The 27,295-nt window shown below is 35.5% G+C and overlaps 1 protein-coding gene across 1 annotated transcript in view; it reads left to right on the forward strand.

Annotated features, from left to right (window-relative positions):
- PCDH15 (protocadherin related 15) overlaps positions 1–27,295 on the forward strand; it is a 990,428-nt gene that overhangs the window by 556,434 nt on the left and 406,699 nt on the right. The window contains exon 9 of the mRNA XM_077945583.1: positions 18,703–18,811. Within this exon, the coding sequence (XP_077801709.1) occupies positions 18,703–18,811 (109 nt within the window). The remainder of the gene's footprint in view (positions 1–18,702; positions 18,812–27,295) is intronic.

Consider the following 27,295-nt stretch of genomic DNA (forward strand, 5'->3'; position numbering starts at 1 on the left):
TTTGTGGTTGTTGGGTAGAGTGTTCTATAGATGTCTATTAGGTCCAATTGGTCAAGTGTCAAATTTAAGTCCAGAATTTATTTGTTCAGATTTCTGCCTCGATAATCTATCTACTACTGTTAGTGGGGTGTAGAAGTCCCCAGTTATTACTGAGGGGCTGTCTACATCTTTTCTTAGGTCTAATAGTGATTCTTTATAAATCATGGTGCTCCAATTAATGTTGGGTGCATATTTATTTAAGATAGTTAATTATTCTTGTTGAATTGAGCCCTTTGTCATTATGCAATAACATTTTTTGTCCTTATTTCTGTTTTTGGCTTAAGATCTGTTTTCTCTGATATGAGAATAGAAACTCCTGCTCTTTTTTTGTTTTCCATTTGCATGATTAATCTTTCTCTATCCCTTTACTTTGAACCCATGAGTGTCATTACTTGTGACATGGGTCCCTTGAAGACAGCAGATGGATAATTTTTTCTTATCCCAATTCACCACTCTATGTATTTTAAGTGAAGGATGTAAGCCATTTATATTCAAGGTTAACATTGATATGTGAGATTTTGTTCCTGTCATAGTTTTGTTAGCTAGTTTCTTTGCAGTCTCAATTATGTAGTTGCTTTATAGAGTCTGTGTTACAGAATCTGTGGACTATGTACTTAACTCTGCTTTTTGTGTATTGTTCTTTCACAGCTACATTTAGAACTCCCTTAAGCATTTCTGCAGGGCAAGTCTGGTGGTGATAAATTCCCTTACTGATTGCTTGACTCAGAAAGACTCAAATTCTCTTTCGTTTATGAAGCTTAGTTTTGAAGAATATGAATGTTTTTGCTGGAATGTCTTTTCTTTTAGAGTACTAAAAATAGACCTCTAATCTCTGTTGGATTGTAAGGTTTCTTCTGAGAAGTCCAGTTAGTCTGATGGGGTTCCCTTTGTGGATAGTGTTGCTCTTTTCTCTAGCTGTGTCTAAGATTTCTTTTTTCTTTTGTGTTAACCTTGGATAGTCTAATGACTATGTATCTTGGGATGGCTGTCTTTATAGTATTTAAAATGGGTTCTCTGGATTTCTGGTGTCTTGAAATGAATGTCAACATCTCTAACAAAATTGAGAATATTTTCTTGAATTTTTTCCTCGGATATGTTTTCCAAGGAGGTTATTTTTTCTTTTCTCTCGGGAATACCAGTAAGTTGTAGAATTGGTTTCTTTACATAATCCCATATTTCTTGAAGACTTTGTCTTTTTAAAAAATATTTTTTCTTTGCTTTTGCATAACTGGGTTAATTTGAAGAATCAGTCTTCAAGCTTTGAAATTTTTCCTTCTGCTTGGCCTAGTCTGTTTTTAAGACTCCCAAATATATTTTGAAATTTATTTAGTGATTTTTTTCAGTTCTAGAAGTTCAGTTTGGCTCTTTCTTTATATAGCTATGTTGTCTTCCAAATTTGGACTGTTTTTCTGGCTTCTTTGTATTGGATTCCAATTTTATCTGACGTCTTATTGGCTTTCCTTGCCACCCATCTTCTGAGTTCTATGTCTTTCATTTCAGACATTCACATCTGGTTAGGATCCTTTTCTAGGGAGCTAGTGAGAGGCTTTGGAGATCACAAAACACTCTGGCTTTTTGTATTGCCAGAGTTCTTGTGCTTTCTGCAGGAGTTGATACTTCTTTTTTGAATTTGCTTCATTTAGATGGAGTTTGTATTAGTCAGAGTTCATTATAGGTACTGAAGTAGTAGGATGGATGTACATTTGAATGGGAGTTTATTAAAGATCATTGACTCACATGATCACAAGGTAAAGTCCCACAATAGGCCATCTGCAAGCTGAGGAGCAGGGAAGCCAGTCCAAGTCCCAAATTCTCAAAAGTAGGGAAGCTGACAGTGCAGCCTTCAGTCTGTGACTGATGGCTTGAGAGCCCCCGGAAAACCACTGGTGTAAGTCCAAGAGTCCAAAATCTGAAGAACTGGAAGCATCCAGCACGGGATAAAGATGAAAGCTAGGAGACTCAGCAATTCTGCTCTTCTGTCTTCTCCTGCCTGCTTTATCCTAGCCATGCTGGCAGCTGATTAGATGGTGCCCACCCAGATTGAGAGTTGTTCTGCCTCTCCTAGTCCAGACTCAAATGTTAATCTCCTTTGACAACACTCTTAAAACACACCCAGGAACAATATTTTACATCCTTTTATACATTCAAGTTGACACTCAATATTAACCATCACAGGGCTTTTATATTTTTTATTCTCCTTGAAACTATGACTGTGGTGTATGTGATTGATTGGCTTCATTTCTGGGTAGTTACAGAGGGTGAAGTTTCTATATATGTTCCTTGGTTAGAGATAGATTCCTGCAGTGGCTTTCATAGATGTTGCTTGTTTTAGCAATGTATTTTTATATGATGGTATGATTCAAACTTCAATCCGGTAGACGGACTTAAGAGTAAGAGCTGGCAGGCGGGGTCTTGGTGCATGCTTGTCTTCACTGGAGAATCATGAGAAACAACTTCTTTCAGTGCACACTTTCTGGTCCCCTGTGGGAAGAGCTACTGCTGCATCTGCAACAGTGCACTGGGGAGTGGAGATGGAGGCAAGACATAATTCTTTCTCCAAGTCTGGTTCTGGGACTTGGTGGTGCTCCTTTAAGTGACTGATGCCGTGGCCACATTTTCTTTGTCTCATGTTGTGCTTTGGCAGGCTGCACTCCCCCTTCCCTTAGGAGTGGTCTACACTGAGGATTACATCTCTAGGGACACACAACTCTCCAGAGACCCACCAGTCCACTGTGCTTACCAAAGTCAGAGGAGGTTTTAAGGTATGTCTGCAGTTGCTCTGATGATGCAGTATTTCAAGGGTAGAGGATCTCCAGGCAGGGCAGTGCCACAATGGGTGCAACACCAGTATGGAGCCTGCAGCTTGTGATTTTCAGCCCAGCAGGCAACCATGGAGTCTGCCTAGCTTACACTCCTCTGACCCAGCAGATCTCCCACAGACACTCACCCTTGCAGCAAGCCCAACCAACTAGACTTCCCCAGAGCCATCTGCTCCTACATTGTTGAGCTTCTCCAGGCATTCTGTGCCAGGACACTCCCTGGAAAAGAAGCTACCACCATCAGACCATACACTTTGTGGTCTGGTCTTGCAAAGGGAGGGGTGTCCAACTCCCAAGAACCCACACCACACTCTTCTCTGCGTTCTGACTATGCAGGATCCTCCTTCACTTGAGATTAGGTCACAAATCTCAGCTCAATGTTCCTGAGTGGCGTATTCAAATCTTGGGGAGTTGGGACTGGACTCTGGCCTCTAAACTTCGAGCACTGGCTGTGACTTGAGGGCAGGGTGGTGCACTTCTCCCAGGCTGTCAACAAAACACTCAAGCTGGGCAGTGGTTGCTGTGCTGTGGACGCCCTCTTGCAGGAGTGGCCAGGAATGAGGTCTGGGAAGGCATTGACAAGCAAGTGGGCATGTGGACCAGATGCACCTTAATCATGCAGCGTTGGTGATGAGGCCTATCTTGGGCATGTGAGCAGGCCAGGCGTGGTTCACTCCCAGCCTGGCAGATAGCAGGAACTTAGCCACTCAGTATGAAATGGAGACTTGTGGGATGGGTACTTAGGGTTGCATTTTGCTGCAGCCGCACAGCGCAACAAAGCCTTCTGGGCTCTGCATGGGTTCAAACTGTGCCTCAGCATGTGCTAGAGGCAACTCTCCTACAGGTCCAAAGATCTATGAGGGTTGTAGAATCTCCAATAGCTAGGATTTCAGAGGTACATTATGGGAATATAGTGGCCCAGGGTTCCTTCACCATCCCTTCCTTGGGTTTGTTCAGGGTATATGGGCCAGTCCTGGTGTCTAGTGACTCTGAGCAAACTGTTCCATTTATTCACTCTTCAACCATGGTGTCTGTGTCACCTCTGTGTCAACTTCCAGTGTTTTCTCTCAAGAGATTTATTTAAAATTTGAAGGTTTACTGGATATTTGGGTTCCTCTCCATGGAAGAGGCACTTCCCAGCTGTATCTCCTTGGCCATCTGCCATTCTCCAAGTCTTTTTTGGTGCCTATTTTTCCTTTTTACTTTCTCTGCTTCTTCCTTATTCTCTTCCTCTAACACTGATATGTACTCTGACCTTCAAGTCTTAATATTTATATTATAAAAAATAGATATAATATGCATATATGTGTTCATTAAGAATAGAATACTTAGCCGGGCGCGGTGGCTCACGCCTGTAATCCCAGCACTTTGGGAGGCCGAGACGGGTGGATCACGAGGTCAGGAGATCGAGACCATCCTGGCTAGCACGGTGAAACCCCGTCTCTACTAAAAAATACAAAAAACTAGCCGGGCGAGGTGGCGGGCGCCTGTAGTCCCAGCTACTCGGGAGGCTGAGGCAGGAGAATGGCATAAACCTGGGAGGCAGAGCTTGCAGTGAGCTGAGATCCGGCCACTGCACTCCAGCCTGGGCGACAGAGCGAGACTCCGTCTCAAAAAAAAAAAAAAAAAAAAGAATAGAATACTTGTATACACGTTTTAATGTATCTTGCTTTACTTTAAAAACCACTTGTAGGAAATCCCTACAGGTAATCCGGTACAAATCAAAAACATTATTTTTAATACTTGCATCCACTACATGCAAAAAATCTAATGAACCTGAACCCTTTTTTTCCCAAATGCTTAAAGGTCATTTTTATTTCTCATCTGTAATTTACCTATTAGTAACTTTGTCTCTTTTTTTCAATTAGCAATATGCTTTTTCTTATCTACTTGAAGTAGTATTGTTAATTTTCATTAGTATTTATTATAGGTATTAGACATCATTCTGATAGATGTTATTTTTCCAAAATCTGTCATTTATTCACTGATTGTATTAATGATAGCTTTTTCATAAAGATGTTTAAATTTTCATGTAGTGTTAAATCTCTGTATTTTAATAGCTATTTATTATCCTACAATAATAAGGTCTCATTGATTTTACATTTTCATACAGTTATCTACATTTCCTTCTAAAACTTTATTTTTAAGTCTTTTATCCTAACAGTTTCCAAATATATTATAATTCTTTTGTCTCTAAGAGACTAAGACCACAATACTTGTCAGTATTTAAATAGAAAAGATGTTCAGAAATATAAACTGTTTGAACATTATGAAGGTTAATTATCAAACCAACTGCAGTCATTATTGTAAAGAATGAAAGCAAAAACCATTTAAAAGCATAAATATCAGGCCCGGCATGGTGACTCACACCTGTAATCCCCGCACTTTGGGAGGCCAAAGTGGGCATATCTCCTGAGGTCAAGTGTTCAAGACCATCCTGGCCGAAATACCGAAACCTTGTCTCTACTAAAAATACAAAAATTAGCCAGAGGTGGTGGTGCATACCTGTAGTCCCAGCTACTTGGGAGGCTCAGGGAGGGAAACGCTTGAACTGGGGAGGTGGAGGTTGCAGTGAGCTGAGATTGCGACCCTGCGCTCTAGCCTGGGTGACAGAGTAAGACTCTGTCTCAAAATAAAAAATGAAAGAAAAATAAAAACATAAAAATCAACACAAACATGGCTTCCACTAAAACCATTACAAATGTTTTTAAAGACTGTATACATTCATTAAATTGTAAAACTGGAAATAATTACTTTAAATATTGACTAAAAAGAGACAAATCTTGGCAGTGATATCTTGGCATATCTGAACATTAAAAAGTTTCTATATATTTTTCTAAACTAGTATAATAGAATGCAGTGATCCTAATTTGGTAACTCATGTTAAATAAAAATTGGGGGTGATAGAGACAGACTGTTTCTCAAAAAAAAAAAAAAAAAGAAAAGAAAGAAAGAAAGAAAAAGAAAAAATTAAACATTTAGAAAAGGTTAATGGACTTTTTAAATACTGTTTCTCCCAGAAAAAACACATGTAAAATCTTCTAATAAAACTAGTGACAAAACTATAAAAAATTTTAAGAGATCAAATTCATTGTTTGTAAAATACTCTTTTTTATCTTAAAACTATTTTAAAAGCTTATTATGGTTTTATTTTACATATGATAAATACCATTACCGTCATTACATGAGTACTGTTTTCTCAAAATGAATCAAAGTTGACAGGTTATATCTTTCCTGTGATCTTCATTGCTTCTAGTGGCATAAATTTAGCAGCTGTGCTCCTGTTACTACCACAGAAATTCTACCTTAATCCCTAAAATTCTTAGGAAAAATTGTATTTGAGTCTAGATTAAGGTCATGTTTACATTTTATAAGGAAATAATCTTCAATAGCTTTTTTTTAATCTTTTTCCTGGAAGGGACTAAGTCTTATTATATTCATAATTAGGTTTATTGCCTCTTAGACTATGGATTTCTAGAACCTGGTAGAATTTACAAGACTGGAACATAGAAAATGAGTTTCTAGGACACAATTGAGTTTATGTCCTACAAATTTATCTAGGTTTCTGGAAACACACAGATAACTAGTCCATAGTAATGCCCTCCTTTATGCTACTTTGGCTTATTTAAATAGCCTTCTACATTAACAGATAGAGCCATAGTAATTATAATTTTAAAGTTACTGAACTTTACTGGAGGACTATTCCATAATACTCACCCTATGTTTGCTTTCTACTTCTTCTCCTATCTTCTCTTAGTCTCCATGTCACTTTGTTCATTCTCTTCTTGTAACACATTTGAGATTGGTGATCCTATCTACATTCATTTATACTTACATTGATTTGCCTCTCATGGACCATTCTCTCAGGTAGACTGTTTTATGCTGCTACCACAAGCATGTTGCATGCTGATTCTGAATCCATTCAGGGCCCTGAGGATACACCTCCAGCTAGACCTAAGGTGACCCCTGACAGGGGCCAGTAGAAGACGTTGGCTAATAATAGAAATCAGTACATTGGCAAGAGGACCAGTGTCGAAAGCAATTTTCTTTTCAAGGCTGTGGCTTATTTAGAGTAGGCCTGTTAAATGCCATGCAATTTATTACTTTACAAAAGTGAAACTTTGAGCCCTTCTGTAGAATTCGATTATGATCAATATTACCTTTAAAGTAATTTAGGTCACTATCTCCTCAAATTCAGAAGTTTCATAATTTTTCAAGAAGACTTTCTATAAATATATCGTAAACAAATATATTTTATAAGATTGAAAGTGAATAAGAGAGTTTTAAAGGATATATGAAAAAAACGTATTTGCTCATATTGAAACTGTACACATTCATTTTTATCAGGATGAAATAAGAAATAAATGCAAAATTAAAAACAAAAAGACATTTTATGTTTTATATCAGACATTTGCCTTATGAGTTATATCACAAAAATTGTTTTTTTCTCAATATTATTTGCTAAATAAGATTTTTGGAGAAATATAATGAATACAGTTATTGAAAAAATAGTTTCCCTTTGAGTCTTGGGACTTTATTCATGTTGAATATTATTGTATGTCTTTTATCAAATGATTTTATTTTTATTAGAAAATAAGGACAGAAACTATTGTTACAAAAATAAATTTAAAGACATACTTGGGTTGTTCACTTGTTACACAAGGGTTGTTTTATATAGAGAGCTCAGGTCTTAGCTTTATTGTACTTCTGGCTGTGCCTCTAAATCAGTATCATGATGTGATTCTCCCTGTCCTCTAGTACTCATTTATATTTAGGTTAGTTTAGGAATTTTCCCCAGTTGAAGCAATCACTTGATCCATTTTAGTAGAAGAATTAGCAAATGTTTAAGTTCACTGTCTCTCCATTCTAATGGATTATTCCTATAATGATATTCACTCTGCTTTTCCTTATACCTGTTATTTCCTCTTGAATTCACTTTATAGCAAAATAATGTGTCTTCCCTTTCTTGACTGTTTATATTTTCCTACTCTGTCAGCAAAACAAATAAATTCTGTTTTCAAACAAGAACAAGACATCAATCTAATTCACTCTTTGACCTTCAGCTTCCCTCTGGCTATAAAGGATTTGCTGTATCTAAGCAACCTCATCTCCAGTTTTTCATCACTAGGAGAAATGGCTCTGAAATATTGGGTAAAAATCAAGCACAGAGGATGATCCCAAAAAAGAATAAGAATAACTGAGAGACTGTGAATATACCAATTAACTTTTACATATTAAACATCTGATAATTTTTTTTTTAATCTTTAAGCCCTTATAATACTGACTGGACATCATACAGTGGGTCAACTTAATGTGTACTGGGCCACGCCCCATGTAGAGGACCATGAACAAGACTTTATTCTTTAGGAATTTTTTATTGATTGCCTGCATATGTGAAATATAAAAATATGGGCTTTTTCCAATGTGAAGTCAGTTTGGCAAGTATATTGTTTAAAGATGAATGCTTCTATAACACACTTTTATTTTTGGTCAGTGGCCAAATATATCTGTATGACATCACATTGTAGCTCACCGATTTCTAGGGTATACTGAAAGAGTATGCATACATCCTTCAATCCTACACATGTAAGGCCGCAAAATGTTTCTTGTTTTAGGGATTTGATCTATGATGCTTTCAGCAAGCTAACTTCATCAAACATCGTACATGTACTCACAGTAGCATATTTGAAAAATCTTACCATTTGCTCGATTTTTCTCAATGAAGAGTAGCAATTTTAAATTTCTAAAAAAATAAAAGAGGGTAGTATTTTTAGCAAGTTTACCTTCTTTAGGGAGCCTTGTCTTACCACTGGATTTGTGGATTGAGATGTCAGTTGACTTCTTTGACAAAAAAAAAAAAAAAAAAAAAAAAAAGGACAATTCTCTTTATTTCACACTGCTCCTATGAGGCACAAATGAAATAAAATATATGTTAAACTGCAAAACTCTGAAGAAATGTGAAGTGATATCTGTATTCCTCAGATTCCCTCATAACGCTGTCCTCTGAGTTACTCTGTCCTCTGAGTAATTCAGTAGGAAGTGAGTTCCACATACTATACATTGTTTTAATTGTTAGTTGTATCATATATTAATTAAACTTTCCTTACAATTATATTTTCAACTCCTTGACAAGAAATATTACCTAAAAAATCAATCCATCAGTTATAGATACATACACACTATATCTCTATCTCAGTATCGATCGATCTATCTAATCTATTGAGAGAGAGAGAGAGAGAATGAGAAAGTGAATGAGAAAGACCTTTAGTGCAGGACAGTGTTTTATGTACTAGGGATATAGGCATTGTCATTTTATCGCTTCGGGGAGCTTACATTTTAGTGTAAGAAGATAGAAAATAAAAATTTCAGCAATAGATTTCAGGCACTGATGCATACAATTAAGAAAACAGCATTCTTTGGTAACTAGTGTTGTCAATGAAGCTTCTCTAAGGAAGGAGAATTTGAGTTGAAATGTGAGATATAAATGGAAGGTTAAAGAAGTAACATGAAAAACCTGCAAAAGGAAAGTTTTGGCATATTTTAATAAGAAAAATAAACCAGAGATACTAAGGAATGAGAAACACAATAGTGGGAGATACAATCAAACAAGACAGGTAGGTAACGTGAGGAAACAGCCTTACCCATATAATGGTGGAAAGTCAAATAGATCCAAAACACACAGTATTCAAAGACAGATTCTGATTCAAACTATATTCCCTATTACTTGAAGCTTTTGATAGGTTCTATAACAGTAGCATTGTGAAAATTAAACCTACAGAACCAGATACAAGTCAAATATCAATAAATGTCTACTTGCCATCTACTCACTTTATTTCAATAAGTGTTTGTTGGTTAATTAATTAGGACAACCTATCGCAAATATTTTCTAAGTAAAACTGACCATCTGATTCATCTTTACCTTTTAAAGTTATTTATGCCTTCAACAGTTCCTATTAATGGGCTTGTTTTAAATCATTGTAAGCAAGCATTTGCAATATTTTTAAGTAATCATTTACCTTTCTTATTTTCACCTATGTTGACTTCTAATACATGTGTTTTTCTTATACATTCACTTTAGTTCTACAAAGATATATTTGGCATAAGCAATTGACCAAAGATGTATCTGGTAAAGACTTATTTGGCAATCTTCCAAAGCTTTATTTGGTAAAGTCAATATCTATCATAATTTTTTTCAGTATGCATTGATAACCAAAATTTAATCATTCTTTACTTAAAAATCCATTTTCTCCAATTGATTTGAACATTCACGTTTATTACACATATACTCGGTAGAAATACAAAATAATCTTGTGATAGTTTGCTAAGAATGATGGTTTCCAGCTGCATCCATGTCCCTACAAAGGACACAAACTCATCCTTTTTTATGGCTGCATAGTATTCCATGGTGTATATGTGCCACATTTTCTTAATCCAGTCTGTCACTGATGGACCTTTGGGTTGATTCCAAGTCTTTGCTATTGTGAATAGTGCCGCAATAAACATACGTGTGCATGTGTCTTTATAGCAGCAAACCATCATTCTTAGCAAACTATCACAAGAACAGAAAACCAAACACCGCATGTTCTCACTCATAGGTGGGAACTGAACAATGAGATCACTTGGACTCGGGAAGGGGAACATCACACACCGGGGCCTATCATGGGGAGGGGGGAGGGGGGAGGGATTGCATTGGGAGTTATACCTGATGTAAATGACGAGTTGATGGGTGCTGACGAATTGATGGGTGCAGCACAGCAACATGGCACAAGTATACATACGTAACAAACCTGCACGTTATGCACATGTACCCTAGAACTTAAAGTACAATAATAATTAAAAAAAAAAAAGAAAGAAATACAAAATGATAAAACCACTTGGGAAAACTGTATATTACTTTGCTTCATTTATCTAAATTTAAAATTTATGTTCTTTTACCAAACTACTGAATCTGATAATGCAAAATCAGATTTCATTTCTCTAAAATCAAATCAATAAAAAAGGACTACTTTGTTATATGTGTTTCATATTTGTTGTCCTTGTTTTATTGCCTTCCCATTGAGTGAGGAGGCCTTATCTGGAGAGATTGAAGGTGAAAACCCTAGGGAGTGCTCAAACAGTCCCTACTAGCAAGGAGGTCCTGGATAGAATTGTGATTTGACAGTGAATTGAAGTCATCACAAAAACAGACATCTCCTGATCTGATGAGAGCACACAATGGGAACCATATCATTATTATCATTGAAATATTCATACAAATGTCATGATACTAAAATTATGAACAAATAAATTCTCCCAAGATTGTCTCCTTATCTTCATGATAAAGCAAACTCTGTCTGCTCAATGTCTTTCTTTCCTCTGACTTCCAGAGTGGATCATGCTTCTCAAAAATCTTTTGGAGGACTTTTGATGTACATGATGGGAATGAAGGGGAGGTGAATAACAAGAAGATTTTGAGTTAGCCCTGAGGCAGTGTGAGAAGTAGGAACAAGAATAGCTGTTATAGAAATGGATAGGAATGCGGGAAAGGGATGTAAGACATATTTCTATGATCTATGTATCCTTCTTACAACATCTGTGAAATGCATATTCTCAAGTTTGAGTTATTTGGAAATCGATTTTTGATAGTCAAAGCCAACTTGATTGAAATAATGCTTGAGACTTTGTCACTTGGACAGTGTGGAACAAGTCACCAATCTTGAAGATTTTGTTACAGTGTTTTATTATTTATTCATGGAAAATAATTACCAAGTTACCCCCAGCCAAGGTTTTTATTGCCTGTCTAGAAATCATTTGATGATCCATAGACAAGGGAGACATATAATCCCAGGTAAACAAACTTTAAAGACAAAGACATTCAAGGAAATATTTTGAAAATAAGGGAAGTATCAGTAAAAGCATCCAAATATGCAATTGAAAGGATACTGGAATGCACATTTTGGAAACAAATTCAGTCACATTAAACAAGGTAAATTTACACATACGTGGTAGAATAAAGAGCATGATATTGGAAGGGTCATAAAATTTGCTCATGGAAATAATAAAACAAGGTTGTATTTTCTGTTAGCTCAGTGAGTTTTTGTTTTAATATGTGATATGAAATTCCAATGATCAGGCATGAAGTGTTATGATTTTCACAAATCATAGTTATATACGTATCTCAAATGTGCTCTTTGCCCTTTTGTTCTAAGGATAATAATTATCAAAAACCATTTGAGGAACTTTGATATATGTAGTATATCAGTTTCAAAGATGTTTGTGAATGTTCAACTTGTGTTTCTTCCATAACAATACAAAAAGTTCAAAGTAATTGACTTGGCCCATACTACTCACCCCAGTTAGTTACTCTTTTTTACAATAATCTCACCAGGAAAAACATTTCAATATGTCTGATACTTTCTCAAATAATTGGATATTTCTGACTTTTGTAAAAAGCAAAACTAAGCAAAGTGAAAACAGAAATGGTCATTGGGCCTCTAAAGGGAATATATAATTGTATTTATGTCTATATGAAAGTGTTTGAGAAAAGTTTTGATTTGTTCTAATTCTCTGTGTTAGTAACACGTGGAAGAAAAGCAAGAATCCGGCTGAAAATGATCAAGAGCTTTGAGGAAAATAGTGCATTTGCAATGTAACATGAAATGAGAATAATAATGTTCACTGACTTTTCTTACATGCAGTAGAAATCTTTTGTTAAATGGAGTGTAAAAATTGAATATTAATGACTTTAATGGAGATTGGAAAAGTACCTATTGAAATGTAAAGAGCACATAAAATTATGAAAGTAATTAAGGACTAAGTAATACATTCAATAACTTAGGTATTAAATTATATAGTTACTAAGATTTCAAATCACTTAAGTATTGGTCTTGGAATACTTGCAGCATATTTTTACTATTTTATCATGACTATCCTTTCTCTAAATACTATGAGGTTATTACTTGATTAAAATACAGTGTAAAGATCTAAGCAATGGTAAGTCTAATATTATATAATACATCCAAAATTGACTTTTATAACAGCAAACTATGTACTTCTATGAACTCAGATTACATTTCCAGGGATATATCACAATATATTGTTTCTTGAAGATAATTATAATGTCTTCAGTTAATTTGAAATACTTGGGCACATTCAGTGTACTACTATGTATAGGTTACTCAGATGAAGATGTCATTCAAATGTCAAGTTGAGAATATTTAGCATTTTAACAATGCTTCTATTACCTGTATCTCAACCAAGGCTAGAAGCTTTAATAATCTGTCTGCAAAACGTCTTTTTAAAAAAATTTACTCATCTATCAACTTGTGTAAATGATAGATAGTATTTCTCATTGATGACGTGAGAAGTATTTTAAAAGTAAGAACTGTTTTCAAATTATTTTCAAGATATCCTACCCATTAATGAAACAGTAAAAATCATATTCATTATGTATCCATTTAACATTAGGGATGATATAATAGGTTAAATCTTATCATTCTGTGGGTCATGCCTTCTGTTTACCTGATATAAGCTAAACAGTGAATATATCCAATGTCTGAAATCTGAGTGTTTCTCTTGAATGTACCTTTTATGCAAGAATGCAAGATGATGGCTTGAACACCTAAAAGACCAGAAAGCTGAGATTTTCTTTTCTTTTTTTTCTTTTTTTTGAGACAGATTCTCACTATGTCGCCCAGGCTGAAGTGCAGTGGCGATCTCGGCTCACTGCAAGTTCCGCCTCCCGGGTTCACACCATTCTTCTGCCACCACAGGCCAGCCACCACACCTGGCTAATTTTTTGTATATTTAGTAGAGATGGGGTTTCACCATGTTAGCCAGGATGGTCTCGATCTCCTGACCCCATGATCCAACTGCCTTAGCCTCCCAAAGTACTGGGATTACAGGCGTGAGCCACCACTCTTGGCCGAGATTTTCTTAAATCCACAACAAAGCTTCTTAATGTTTTGTGATTGTTTGCTATTATGTTTTAATTAATGATTATATATATATTATATATATATATACACACACACATACACACACACACATATACAAAACAGAATTCAGACCAAAAGTTCATTTTCAATCTGGTAGTGAGGTTGTATGAGGAATAATTAACCCTCACTCGCATCAAATGCTAATTGCCTACTGTTATCCTCTCAGAATAATACAACAGTTGTGCTTGAAAACATTACCTTCACGTTGCTCAAAAGAGAAGGTGTGTCTCCAGAAAAGCTAATGAAAGAAAGCATGTATTCATAATACAATAATCTTTAGGTTTATAACCATATAATTACACAGTATTTTTACAGAAGACTTTTTTTAGTTATTGTTTAATCGTTTCTGTGATTAACTTCACAATATGAATCTTTTTATATGGACCTAATTCACTTTAGGTATGTGTTCCCATGACTAAGACAGGGAAGGTAGCTCTGACAGTTCAAACAGCAATGAAATGCAAATCTGCTATCCTGTGTGCTTCTAACATATGCTTATCAACGGGAACAGAATTCAGGAGACATGACCTCTTCTTGAAGACAAACGAGACAGCAAAGAAGGAAGCTTTGCTTCAGAGGCAGAGTATAAAAGAGCCTTCCAGGGTTCGGGGGGCTCATTTTGTGTTTCTTGACTTCATAACAAAATTTTGTTGAAATCTATGAGGCACTAGGCTGAGGGTTATAAATACAAATAAAATATTTTCTGCTCACAGACCAATAAAGCTTTTGGTAAAAAGATAAATGTAGCAATTATAATAAAATAGAGGAACATTTTGATACTTTCCATAAAGGATACCCAAGCATATGTGAGCTATGGGTGGACTTCTAATTTCTTCAACACTTACCGTACTTCCTCTATAATCTAGGCAGTAAAGTCAAAAGCTAAGATAAATAAGGGCAACAGAGAATAAGCAACAGCAATTACTACCTACGTGAAGAGACTCTGTTCTTCAGAAGAAACAAGTCACTGAATCAATCGCCTTTTCAGAACTGTGGAAGATCTGGCAGTAGCCACAGGTGGACTATTTTCTGGGTAGTGGATATCACAAAGTTGACTAGAGAGTAGTGATCTCTTTGGATAGCTCAGTAGACTAAGTTGGCAAAAATATATTAAGTATCTGCTATCTGCTAAATCCTGTAAATGATTACATTACTTGAATTCATGGACAAGAATAATTCTGTTCTCTTCATAGAGATAAAGGTGTGTTCAATGAAAAAGAATTGGCCAGAAGCAGTGGCTAACGCCTGTAATCCCAGCACTTTGGGAGGCCGAGGTGGGCGATTCAGACCATCCTGGCCAAAACGGTGAAACCCCGTCTCTACTAAAAATATAAAAATTAGCTGGGCATGGTGGCGGACGCCTATAGTCCCAGCTACTCAGGAGGCTGAGGCAGGAGAATGCATGTACCCAGGCGGTGGAGCTGGCAGTGAGCCGAAATCAGGTCACTGCACTCAAGCCTGGGCAACAGAGTGAGACTCTGTCTCAAAAAAAAAAAAAAAAAAAAAAAAAAAACTTGAACTGAATACATACGTAGTATTATTGTTTGACCTCTGTTCTCTCTGTAAAATTCTCACTTATTCTAAGGAACCATTTCCATCTGGGTTGTTCTTGCTTATATGAATACCCTTCCCAGGCCTCGTTCTATCTACTGTGGAGATTGTGGTGGCAGACAGAAGTTCAAACATAATGCATGTTATTTATGTTGTTTCTTCTAATGAATGCATATTAATTGTCTACCTCTGATTTCAATGCTACATATCTTTATAAAATATGTTAAATATTTAACAAGATCATCCTAAAAATCCTAATTTTTAGTATTCTTTAATGTCATGTATTAATAATATTTTAAAATGTCAAGCTTCATGGAGCACAATTTACTTGAGAGGTAATCATACATATAATATTTAAGAAATCATTATTTTCACCTTTAATCCTAGATTATCTGACAATCTCATTTATGGTAGCAGAAGGAAAAATAAATATATTAAAATAAGTTGCTAGTCTCTATAGGACAAGATAAAATGTCAATTCTGATAAGTTATTTAAACCACACCATTTCTTTTAAATTTCCAGAAACCTATGAAAGCCTTTATCAAGAGAGTTTGTTTTCTTTTATTCTCAATACTATAATTTATTTATTATTAATGTTAAAACAAATAGTACAGGATATGGTAATGACATAGTCACAGGGTACCAAATGACTTTATGTAAAATATTTTCTATCCCATCTACCCTCACTTCCATGCTCAGTATCCTGAGATACTCACAGTTTTTCACCTTCTGATTATCAATATAATCCTAAATAATATACTTGTTTCTTTCTATTTCTTCAGTTCTTACTATATATTTATATATAATATTTAATTAACAAGCAAATGTGTAAGATGAGGAATTTAATTTTCATTTCTCTCTTCCTCTTGGTTTTGTTTGATGTGTTATTTTTTTTTGTGTTGCTTAGACAACAATTCATTGTAAATAAATTCTGTTGCTCATTTCAACAACTCTATATATTATAGAAAGAATGTTTTATACTACATTACTAATTAACAAAGCTAAAACTGCTTATGTGTAGGTAACTTAGCAAATCTATGGAAATAAATAGGTGAAGGTGATCAGCCAACATATCCTCAAATATTATTATTTGCTTACATTTAGCATTCCAAAAGAAAAGCTAAGATTCAATTTTATTTTAATTTCTAGATAAGAAATTACTTATTTTATAATAGCAAAAATTGTTTAGGAAACATTGGTATATTTTTCTGACTATGAGATGCAGAATGGAACTGCAGAAAATCCTCAGATTTGAAATGCTTTCACAGGATCCTAATAGAGCCTCAGTTTTGGAAAAATTACTGCAGATTTAATTATATGAACCAGGAGTGATACAGCTTAACCATAAGCTGACTTTGGCTGATGCAATCAGATTCCTCAGAGAAATGACTAGAAAGAGCTTGTCAACTCTTAACTCCTGTATTCAGACATACATATTTCAAACAACTTCAGATTTTTTATTCCATTTAGGGAGCAATACAGGTATTGCATACCAAGCAAATTGATTATTGTAAAAGTGTGTGTGTGTGTGTGTGTGTGTGTGAGGGAGGGAGAGGGGGAGAGAGAGAGAGAGAGAGAGAGAGAGAGAGAGAGAGAGAGAGAGAGGGAGCGTGGGAGGAAAGGTTCAGTGAGAGTTGTGTGAGAGGAGCAATAATCTTCTGCATTTAATTGAGTAATTTTGATATTGATTTGAGGTTTTCATGGTTCTGATTCCACATTTAAAGGAGAGAATAGAGTATTAGTAAGTTGCTACTACCAACAACTTTTTATTTTCAGGAAAATATTGATAACATTTATACTGCTTAGGACCTATTAGTGATAATGAACTCAAGAGAAACCTCTACAGTGTCTATGATGTTTGAATTATTGGTCAATAATTATCCTTATTATACTTTCAGCATAAAATTAAGTATTATAATGTTTTAATATCATTGCTCTTTTTTTAGCATGCCATCATTATACATTTTTGCTGAGAACTGAAACTACTGACTTTTTATAAAAGTACATGACATATTTCAATGTTCTGTCATTTCAGAAGAAATAATGTGAGAACATTGCAGTAATTTTTTAGAATGTAAAGTTGTCAGATATTGAGACATACTAAGTGTTTGGGAACCAGTAGTTTAAGTTTCACAGCCCTCAGCCCAAATATGTAATGGAATTTCCCTTTAGAATTACTTCCATTTAGAATTACCACTGGCACATTTGGAATGAGGGCTGCAAAACTTAAAGTAGTGTTTCACAAACTGTGTTCTAAAGGTATTATTTCAAAAAGAGGTTAATGGGTGTTTCTTGAAAGTGAGCAAATAATATCCTTTTCTTAGAGAGTCAGTATGCAGATTAGCATAATTAAGTCTGAAAAGATTTGCGGTGCAGTTAATTGGTTTTCAAAACTGTATTTAATATCTTATTTCCCAAGTTTATCTGTGTCGATAAGCTTTTTATTATTTTTCAACATACGTATTATTGTACTTTTAGCATACTATTATGATCACAGTGGTCAGTAACCTCATATCACTTACCACCTGTTTTTGTAATGTTTTATTGCAACAGAGCCATGCCCACTTGGGCTTTTGTGCTATAGTGGCAGAGTTGACAGTAACTGCAACATAGACAATATGGTTGGCAAAGCCTAAAGGTAGTTATTATCTGGTCCCTTACAGAAAAATGTTTGCCAGTCCTGATAGCACAACAGACTAGTACTGGACATCAAATTGGGAAACACTGAATAAAATAAATATGTTATAATTTTAAACATTATTTCTTATAGACCATTGCAAAATACATGTACATACCTGCATAATATAAAATCAATTTTAATTATATGAAATTTGCAATAATGTGACTTTTATTTTTATGAAGTTATTTACTTTAAGTATTTATATTTTAATATAATTAATGTATATGAAACTAAAAAATGATTTAGCAAGGAAAGAATACAAGTATTCTTACAAATTTTGTCTAAGGAGAAGAGAAAACATTACTTCATAAACTATTTGATAGCCTGCTATTTCTTTTGTGAAATCCTCTAGAGAAGATTAAAAATGCATTATCATTCTTTGCTTTCCTTTTAGGAGTAGTTACTGATATAAATGTCTATGTGCATAATTACTATGTCTTACCATTTTGACTTTGAGGTTACTTTGCTTCCTCTTAACATTCAAAATTAACTAGCAAAAGGTATTAGATTATAAATGGTGAAACTTGAGTTTACTGTCTCAGATGTTGTATAGATTTCCAAACTAAAACATCTGTCTCGACTCTTCATGAAATATTAGTAATACAGCTAAAGAAAACTCTCTAATTTTTTTTTCAGGAAGAACTGAACCCCATTGTTGTTACGCCACCAATCCAAGCCATAGATCAGGACCGAAATATTCAACCGCCATCAGATAGGCCAGGAATCCTCTATTCCATCCTTGTTGGTTTGTATCTGCTAACATTTTACACTATCAGTTACCGTTCTAGAATCTCAGTTCCAAGGAAATATTTTAAATAACAAAATTTTTTAAATTATTATTTGACATGATTATTACTTTTGTGTATAAACAAATTTTAAAATAATAATTCAATATATTTCCTTCCTCAATTAGTTGGACTGAAATGTATAGAATGATAAATAAATAACTTTTATGGAAAAAGCAAAGCAATTCAAAGTATTAGAATATTAACCTGCATATTGGTATTTTCCTACATATCAACTTACCATAGAAAGCATTCTCTAGCACCAGCTTTTAATATAAAATGAAAAACATTCCACTTGTATTTTATCTGTGGGTGGACGCTATACATAATTCTGATAATATATGACTGAATTTAAAAAGAGCTATTTTGGAGCCATTTATAAAAAAAGGACAAGAGAGCATAATTACCCAAGGAAATATGATACATGAACCTTTGGCAAATATTTTTCTTGAAAAATTCCACAGAAGCTGTTCTAATCCATCCCTATGCATATACTACTGATTGTATCAAAGGCAAAAATGATGAGAAATTGATTATACTGCTCTTCTTAGATTGCTTTTGGTAAAATGTGGATGTTGCTGACTTGTGTAGCCTCTAGACAGACAGAAGCATGTGAGAAAGGCTATATATCTTTTAAGGAAGAAGGGGCCTCTTTTGAAGTGTGCTTGAAAAATAACTTTAATGCAGTTTAGCATTAGCCCTCAACGCCTTTCTGTTCTCTTACTTGAAGCCTATGTGCATACACACATACACAACAACCAACAGATATTAGATTTGCAAATTTTATACTGTATCCTACTTACAAATGCTGTCTGTAAAGAAAATTCTAGCAACTCTGTTTCAAGCCTTTGGTCTTTATAAGGACATAAATATCATAAGCAGAGCTCATATTATTATATTGTAAAAAGCTTTCATAAACATAAAACTATTTTAACTCCATAGAGATTTTGGTATAGATAATAGGAAATAAGCATCATTTATTTCATTAACTGAAGGCTTTACTATATGTCAATCACTGTACTAGATGCCAAAGACACAAACATGAGAGATAAATGTTCTAGGTTAGGTAGTCATGGAGTCTGTGGCTAAAAAAAAATTAATAAAAAATTAAAAGATAGATTAAAATACAATATTTACGGCACTCTAAATAAAGTTTGAACCACATGTAGGCTCATGGGAGGAAAGCATTAAGCATTTTATGAGAATTGCTTAGGAAGAGTCATTTTAGCAGAAAGACAGGAGTTTCTAGGTGGAAAAAGAGAGAAAAGTATCTATATAGATAATGCAGCATGTGCAAAAGCCAAAGGATGAAAGTTTAGAATAGACTTGGAGAATTATGATACTCAGAGCCAGTTAGATGCATTGGTGTTCAAGTTTATTTCACTTTTAAAAGTTATTTGCATTCTTTTTCTCAACAAATGATCACCTACACTTTGAAGCAAGCCATATCACTGACTTTGTGGAGCCGATTTTCTGGCAGTAGAGATAGGCAATAAACAATTACTATAATAAATAAGTGTTTATTATCAAAGATAGAAAAGTGTGAATGCTATGGGGAAAATCGATCATATGAATGGGATTGGAAGAGCAGAGAAGGACTGTAGTAGATGTTGCAGTATTAAGTAGTATCATCAGTACTTGCGTCATCAAAAGCTAAGCTATTAGCAAAAGCTTACAGAGGCTGAGGAAGTTACTCAGGTTGACATCACTGGGAAGAGTCTCTAGGCAGAGATCAAAACTGAAGCTTGCCAGGTGGGTATCAGAAACAACAAGGGGGCCAGAAGTATTGGAAAGAAGTGAGTGAGGTAAAAGTAGAAAGGTGACAGATAAGAAGAAAGCAGAAACTAGAGAGCCTTGTATGTTATTTATCTACTTTGCATTTTTCTCTGAGTGAAATGAGGAGTCAATGAAAAAAATTTTAACAGAAAAGTGACACAGCGATGGAAAGTTTCATCAGCCTACAACTGTAGGATAATGAATTGTCCCGAACAATGGATATAAACTCTTACAATTATTTGCTCTCACAGCTAAGGTAAATGAATAATATCTTTTTACACTATTTACATTTTTAGAAGGAAGTGAATGGTAGGGGTTGAGAGTGTAGCCTCTGGAAATTGCACCGTCCATGTTAAAAATCATGACTTTAACTCACACTAGACTTATAATTTTAGTTGAGTTATTTAGCCCCTCTTTACCTGAAATTAGTCCTTCTTTTTTCTTCTTTTGAGACAGTGTCTTACTCTGTCACCCAGACTGGAGTGCAGTGGCACAATCATAGCTCACTGAAGCTTCGACCTCCTGGGCTCAAGCGATCCTCCTGCCTTAGCCTCCCAAAGTGCTAGGATTACAGGCGTGGGTCACTACCTGACCAGATTATTATTCTTTAATATGGATTTAACAAAAATAGATCTTTGTACAAAAGGGTTGTGAGAATTTGATCCAATACATTGTAATTGTACATAATAATGCCTGGAAAAAAAGTTCATGCTCAATACATTTTAGTTGACATTGTTATTACCATTAGGAAGGAAAATAAGGCATGTTACCTAAGGCACATCAGTCTGGTACAAATGGAAACACAAAAACAAAAACCAGACACAACATAACACACACACACACACACACACACAGAAGAGAATGTCCATAACTCTGACTTCATGTACTTTGTCAAAACTCTTAATTTTCCTTAAATCCATCCAAATATTTCTGAATATATGTGTTTCTCCAAGCTCATGTTAAGTTACCACATGGAGGGCTCCTCTCCTGCTTACATTTGTTATAGACAGTCTCTTGTTTACTATATATGAGGACATGGATGTTGATGTCTATGACAAGGTCATCCAAGGACTGTTGTCAGCCTATTACAATGGTCCTACTGTCATGATCACCAATGGCAGAATTATTGACTAGCCAAAAGTCTTCAAAGGAAAAGCTAGAGAATGATGTTCCTAGGTAGTTTATAAAAGTTTAACATATTTCTGGGAATCTAAAAAGACAAGAGCAAACTATATATACTCAGGAAACACTTGGAAAGGCCCTAAGCTGTCATCTCTTGCTGACCTTGAAATTCTGCAAATGTAGTAAGTAAAGGTCAAGATAGAACAACTCCATAAAGCAGCTAGACCTAAAAGATATATCTATAAAACACTCTACCCCCAACAGCAGAATAAGTATTCTTCTCAAGTGCGCCTAGAATGTTCTTCAGTATAGATCATATTAGGCCATAAAACCAATATCATTAAATTGAAAATGATTGAAATAATACGAACTCTATTATCTGACAAAAATGGAATGAAAGTAGAAATTAATAATGAAGGAAACTTTGGAAATTCACAAGTGTGTGGTAATTATACAACATTCTTAAATAATCAGTGACTCAAGGAAGAAATAAAATCAGAAAAATACTTTGAGACAAATAAAAATACATTATAACATGTATTTTAATCTCTAATCAACAATGTAATGTTTATCACAAAGACATTGGAAAAGGTTAAGCAAACTAAAGAGAAGAGCAGAAGAGAGGTCAGCTGTGGTGGCTCACGCCTATAATTCCAATATTTGGGTGCCTGAGGTAGGTGGATTGCTTGAGCTCTGGAATTTGAGACCAGTCTGGGTAATATAGAGAAACCCCATCCCTACCAAAATACAAAAATTAGCCCGGTGGTGTACACCTGTGGCCTCAGCTACTGAGGAGGTTATAGTGTGAGAATCACTGGGTCCAGGAAGTCAAGGCTGCAGTGAGCCATAATCACACCATTTCACTCCAGCCTGGGTGATGGAGGAGGTTGGAGGTGACTCTGAAAAAAAAGAAAGAAAGAAGGAAGGAAGGAAGGAAGGAAGGAAGGAAAGAAAGAAGGAAAGCTAAACAACACAATAGAAATAATAGAGACTTCAGTGGAAAATAGTAAAAGAGGGATTAGGAAAATAGTAGAGATAAGAAATCAAGCCAAAATCAATTCTTTGAAATCATAAACATAATTGACAAATCTCTAGCTAGACTGACCAGGAATAAAAGAAATAAGATGCAATTTACTAACTTGGAACAAAAGAGAGGACCTTCTATTTAGCTTACAGGAATAAAAAATGTTATAAGGGAATATTATATACAATTATGCCAACTAGACAAACTAGATGCAATGGACAAATTCCTGGAGGTAAGCTATTCAAATTGACCTCAGAAAAAATAAAAAATCGGGGCAGACTGATAACAAGTAAATTGACTTAGTAATCAAAAAGATCTTCCCACAAAGGAGAATTCTGCATCAGATAGATGCTTTACTGGTAAATTCTACCATTAGAGAACATTTAATACCCCTTCTCTGTTAATCCATTCTTGCACCACTATAAAGAACTACCTATTACTGGCTAATTTATAAAGAAAAACAGGTTTAAGTGGCCTCAGGAAACTTTCAATCATGGCTGAAAGTGAAGGGGGAAGTTGGCGCATCTTACATAGCCAGAGCAGGAGAGAGAAAGGATGGTGCTGCACACTTTTAAACAAACAGATCTTGTGAGAATTCACTCACTGTCACCACTGTTACCAGAACAGCAAGGGGGAAATGTTCCCCCATGATTCAATCAACTCCTACTAGGTCCCTTCTCCTACATTGGAGATTACAATTTAACATGAGATTTTGGTGGGGAAACAAATCCAAGCTATATCATGAAACCACTGGCCCCTCTGAAATCTCATGTCCTTTTCACATTGCACAATACAATAATCCTTTCTCAGCAGTCTCCCAAGTCTTAACTGATTTCAGAATTAACTCAGAAGTCCACAGTCCAAAGTCTCATCTGAGACAAGGCAAGTTCCTTCCACCTATGAGACTGAAAAAACTTACAAGATATAATGGGGATACAGGCATTGGGTGAATACATCCATTCCAAAAAAGGAAAAATCAGCCAAAGCAAAGGTGCCACAGTTCCCATGGAAATCCAAAACCCAAGAGAGCAGTCATTAAATCTTAAATCTCCAAAATGATCTCCTTTAACTTCATGTCTCATATCCAGGCCACACTGATGCAAGGGGTGGGCTCCCAAGGCCTTGCGCATTTCTGCTTCTACGGCTTTGCACAGTACAGCCCTGTTGTCTGCTTTCTTGGGCTGGTGTTTAGTGCTTGTGGCTTTTCCAGGTGCACAGTGCAAGCTATCAGTGAATCTACCATTCCGGGGTCTGAAGAATAGTTGCCTTCTTCTCACGTCTCCACTAGGCAGTGCCCCAGTGGGAACTCTGTGTGGGGGCTCCCACCTCACATTTCCCTTCCACGGTGCCCTGGTAGAGGTCTTCCGTGAGGGCTCCACCCCTGCAGAAGACTTCTGCCTAGACATCCAGACATTTCCATGCATCCTTTGAAATGTGAGCGGAGGCTTCCAAGCCTCAACTCTTGTCCTCTGTGTATCCACAGGTTTAACATCACATGGAAGCTGCCAAGGCTAATGGCTTGCATGCTCTGAAGCAGAGGCCTGAGATATATCTGGGGACCATGTAGGCATGGCTAGAGATGGAATGGCTAGATGCAGGGAGCAGTGTCCTGAGGTTGCACAGGGCAGTGCAGCCATGAGCCTGGCCCACAAAACCATCATTTCCCCCTAAGCCTCAAGGCCTGTGATGGAAAAGGCTGCCATGAAGGTCTCTGAAAGAAAAGCATAATCTGTGGACCCCTTAATCATATATGGAGATGAAATTTCTGCTTCTAATTATGTTATCAAGCCTTACCATTTTTAATGTAAATGTTAATAGCTATCAAGCACTGTTTCAGCACTGTCATTAATAATGATATCATACAATATGTATTTCTTTCTAATAATACAAGAAAGTTTGCTGACTTTAGCTTGTAACAGTAGCTTGTAGTATTAGGTACTTTTATATGAGCACCTAATGTGTGAAAAGTAATATGTATTAAATATCGTATATATGATTTATGTGATACATACTAAATTATAAATATTATTGTTAACAATAATTTTTCTTATTTTTCAAAGTATGATTATAATAATATTATTAATATTCTGGCAACTAAAATGTTGGTGCCACATATTAAGAATGGAGATACCAGAGCCAGAAATTTTGGTTTAATTTTTTTTTATAAACCTTCATTAACTCTGGTAGGTATTACAAAGTATTAGCACTTTCATGGCCAGGTATATGGTATAATCATATTGGAAATATGAAGAGAAAGACACATTTTTTATCCCTTCCTCAATGCATATATCACATTGAGAAGGGATGAAAATGTTCCTGGGCCTTACATTTCTTCTATGGTGTATTTCATATTTCACAGTTATCAGAAAAAGTCCATATTTTTTCTTTGTATCCTTTTTTGCTTTCTTATTTTTTGTTTATATTTTCTTTTGTTTCATGATCCTTGTGCTACACAACCGAGTTCTTTTAACTGAACACTTATAGCTGAGCACATGTGGTTTTTCAAACATTATGTAACCTTAAATATACCCCCTGAGGTGCATTTTTCCTCATGCCTTACCATTCTCCAGAATGCTTCTTCTAATTTTACTGTACTTCTACATTTTGGAAATTATTTTTTAAAGAAAATATTCTTTATAGAATTTATGTAAAATAGTCTGTTTAATCGTATGTGCACCTGCCTTTTAAGAAGGCAAAAGTGAAAGCTACCAAACTTCTGAAGGCCTGATCCCAGAACTGAATCAGTAGAAATAATCCGCCATCATATATTGGTCAAAGCAAGAACAATTCCTGCCCAGATTTAAGGTGAGAGGAATAAAAGAGTATTTTACTTGTTAGGAAACAAAAAATGTTTTCCATCTTAGATCTAATTCAAGTAATTCAAGGAGATGAGAAGGTTCATAAAGTGGAGCTCTGAACTTAAAGATGTAAGTAAGTTTAGGCAAGATTGTGTGTGGATGTTAGTGTATTATTCCATTTTCATGCTGCTGATAAAGACATACTGGAGACTACGCAATTTACAAAAGAAAGAAGTTTAACGGACTTACAGTTACACATGGCTGGGAAGGCCTCACAATCATGGCAGAAGGTTAATGGCATGTCTCACATGGCAAAACAAGAAAAGAGAGCTTGTGGATGGAAACTCCCCTTTTTAATACCATCACATCTTGTGAGATGTACTCACTTTCATGAGAAGAGTACGGGAAAGACCCACCTTCATGATTCAATTACCTCCCACAAGGTTCCTTCCATGAGATGCGGGAACTGTGGGAGTTACAATTCAAGATGAGATTTCGGTGGGGACACAGCCGAAACCATATCATTGTTAATGATAACTACATTTTATAATGAATACATAATTTTTCTGATCCTTCATCCCATGAGTTAAAAAATATTTTAGAGTACACACTCTTAATATTTAAGAATTATACATGTATTTTATCAGTCATTAAAGTTTCAACGTTCAGATATCACATACAAAATGATTAATTGTATTACATATAAGCCAACATTATAAATAATTGTATTAATTACATCAAAATTGTCAGTTTGACTTTATTTATGGTCTGCCTGGATCGCTATGGTTTTGACCATGGTCAGGAATAACATGACTGATTAAGCTGTTTTAGCAGAGGAATGGAAAGTGATTTTTCCACCTCTGTTGGTGTTCACTTCTGCACACATCATTAGTGTTACTTTTAATCTCAGGTTTATTTGCAGACGTATTTCTCAGCTATTTCTTCATTTTTTGAGCTTTAGTTTGGTGTAAAATTAATACTGTAAAATACAGATCCCTTTACCTGGCCAAATGTAAACTAAAAGTCATTGCAATGTATTGAAAGCAAACAAACAGGAGAGAATGCTGCTTGTGATGCTTACTTTTATGTGTCAGCATGACTGGTTTAAGGCACATAGAAAGAGCTGGCAAAACATTATTTCTGGGTCTAAGAGATTGTTTCAAAAAGACACTAATATTTCAATCAGAAGACTGAGTGAAGAAGATCTGCTCTCACCAATATGGGCAAGCATCATCCAGTCCATTGAGGGCCTGAATAGAACAAAAAGACAGAGGAACGGTGAGTTCTCTCTTCTTGAACTGGAACTTCCATCTCCTGCCATCAAACATTAGAGTGCTTAGTTCTCAGGCTTTCAGATTCTGAGACTTATACCAGTGGCTCCCCTGGTTCTTAGGCCTCTGGACCTCGCAAAAAATGCACCACCAATTTTTCTCGTTCTCTAATTTGCAGATGGTAAATGGTCTTAGCATTCATAACAAATGATATGCCGTGGCTGTGTCACCACCCAAATCTCATTTTGAATTCCCACATGTTGTGGGAGGGACAAGGTGGGAGGAAATTGAGTAATGGGGGCAAGGCTTTCCTGTGCTGTTACTGTAATAGTGAATAAGTCTCATAAGTTCTGATAATATTTTCAAAAAGAGGAGTTCCCCTGCACAAGGGCTCTCTCTCTTTGCCTGCTGCCATCCGTGTAAAATGTGACTTGCTCCTCTTTGCCTTCCACC

This window comes from Macaca mulatta, chromosome 9, assembly GCF_049350105.2.
Source record: "Macaca mulatta isolate MMU2019108-1 chromosome 9, T2T-MMU8v2.0, whole genome shotgun sequence".
Taxonomy (NCBI): domain Eukaryota; kingdom Metazoa; phylum Chordata; class Mammalia; order Primates; family Cercopithecidae; genus Macaca; species Macaca mulatta.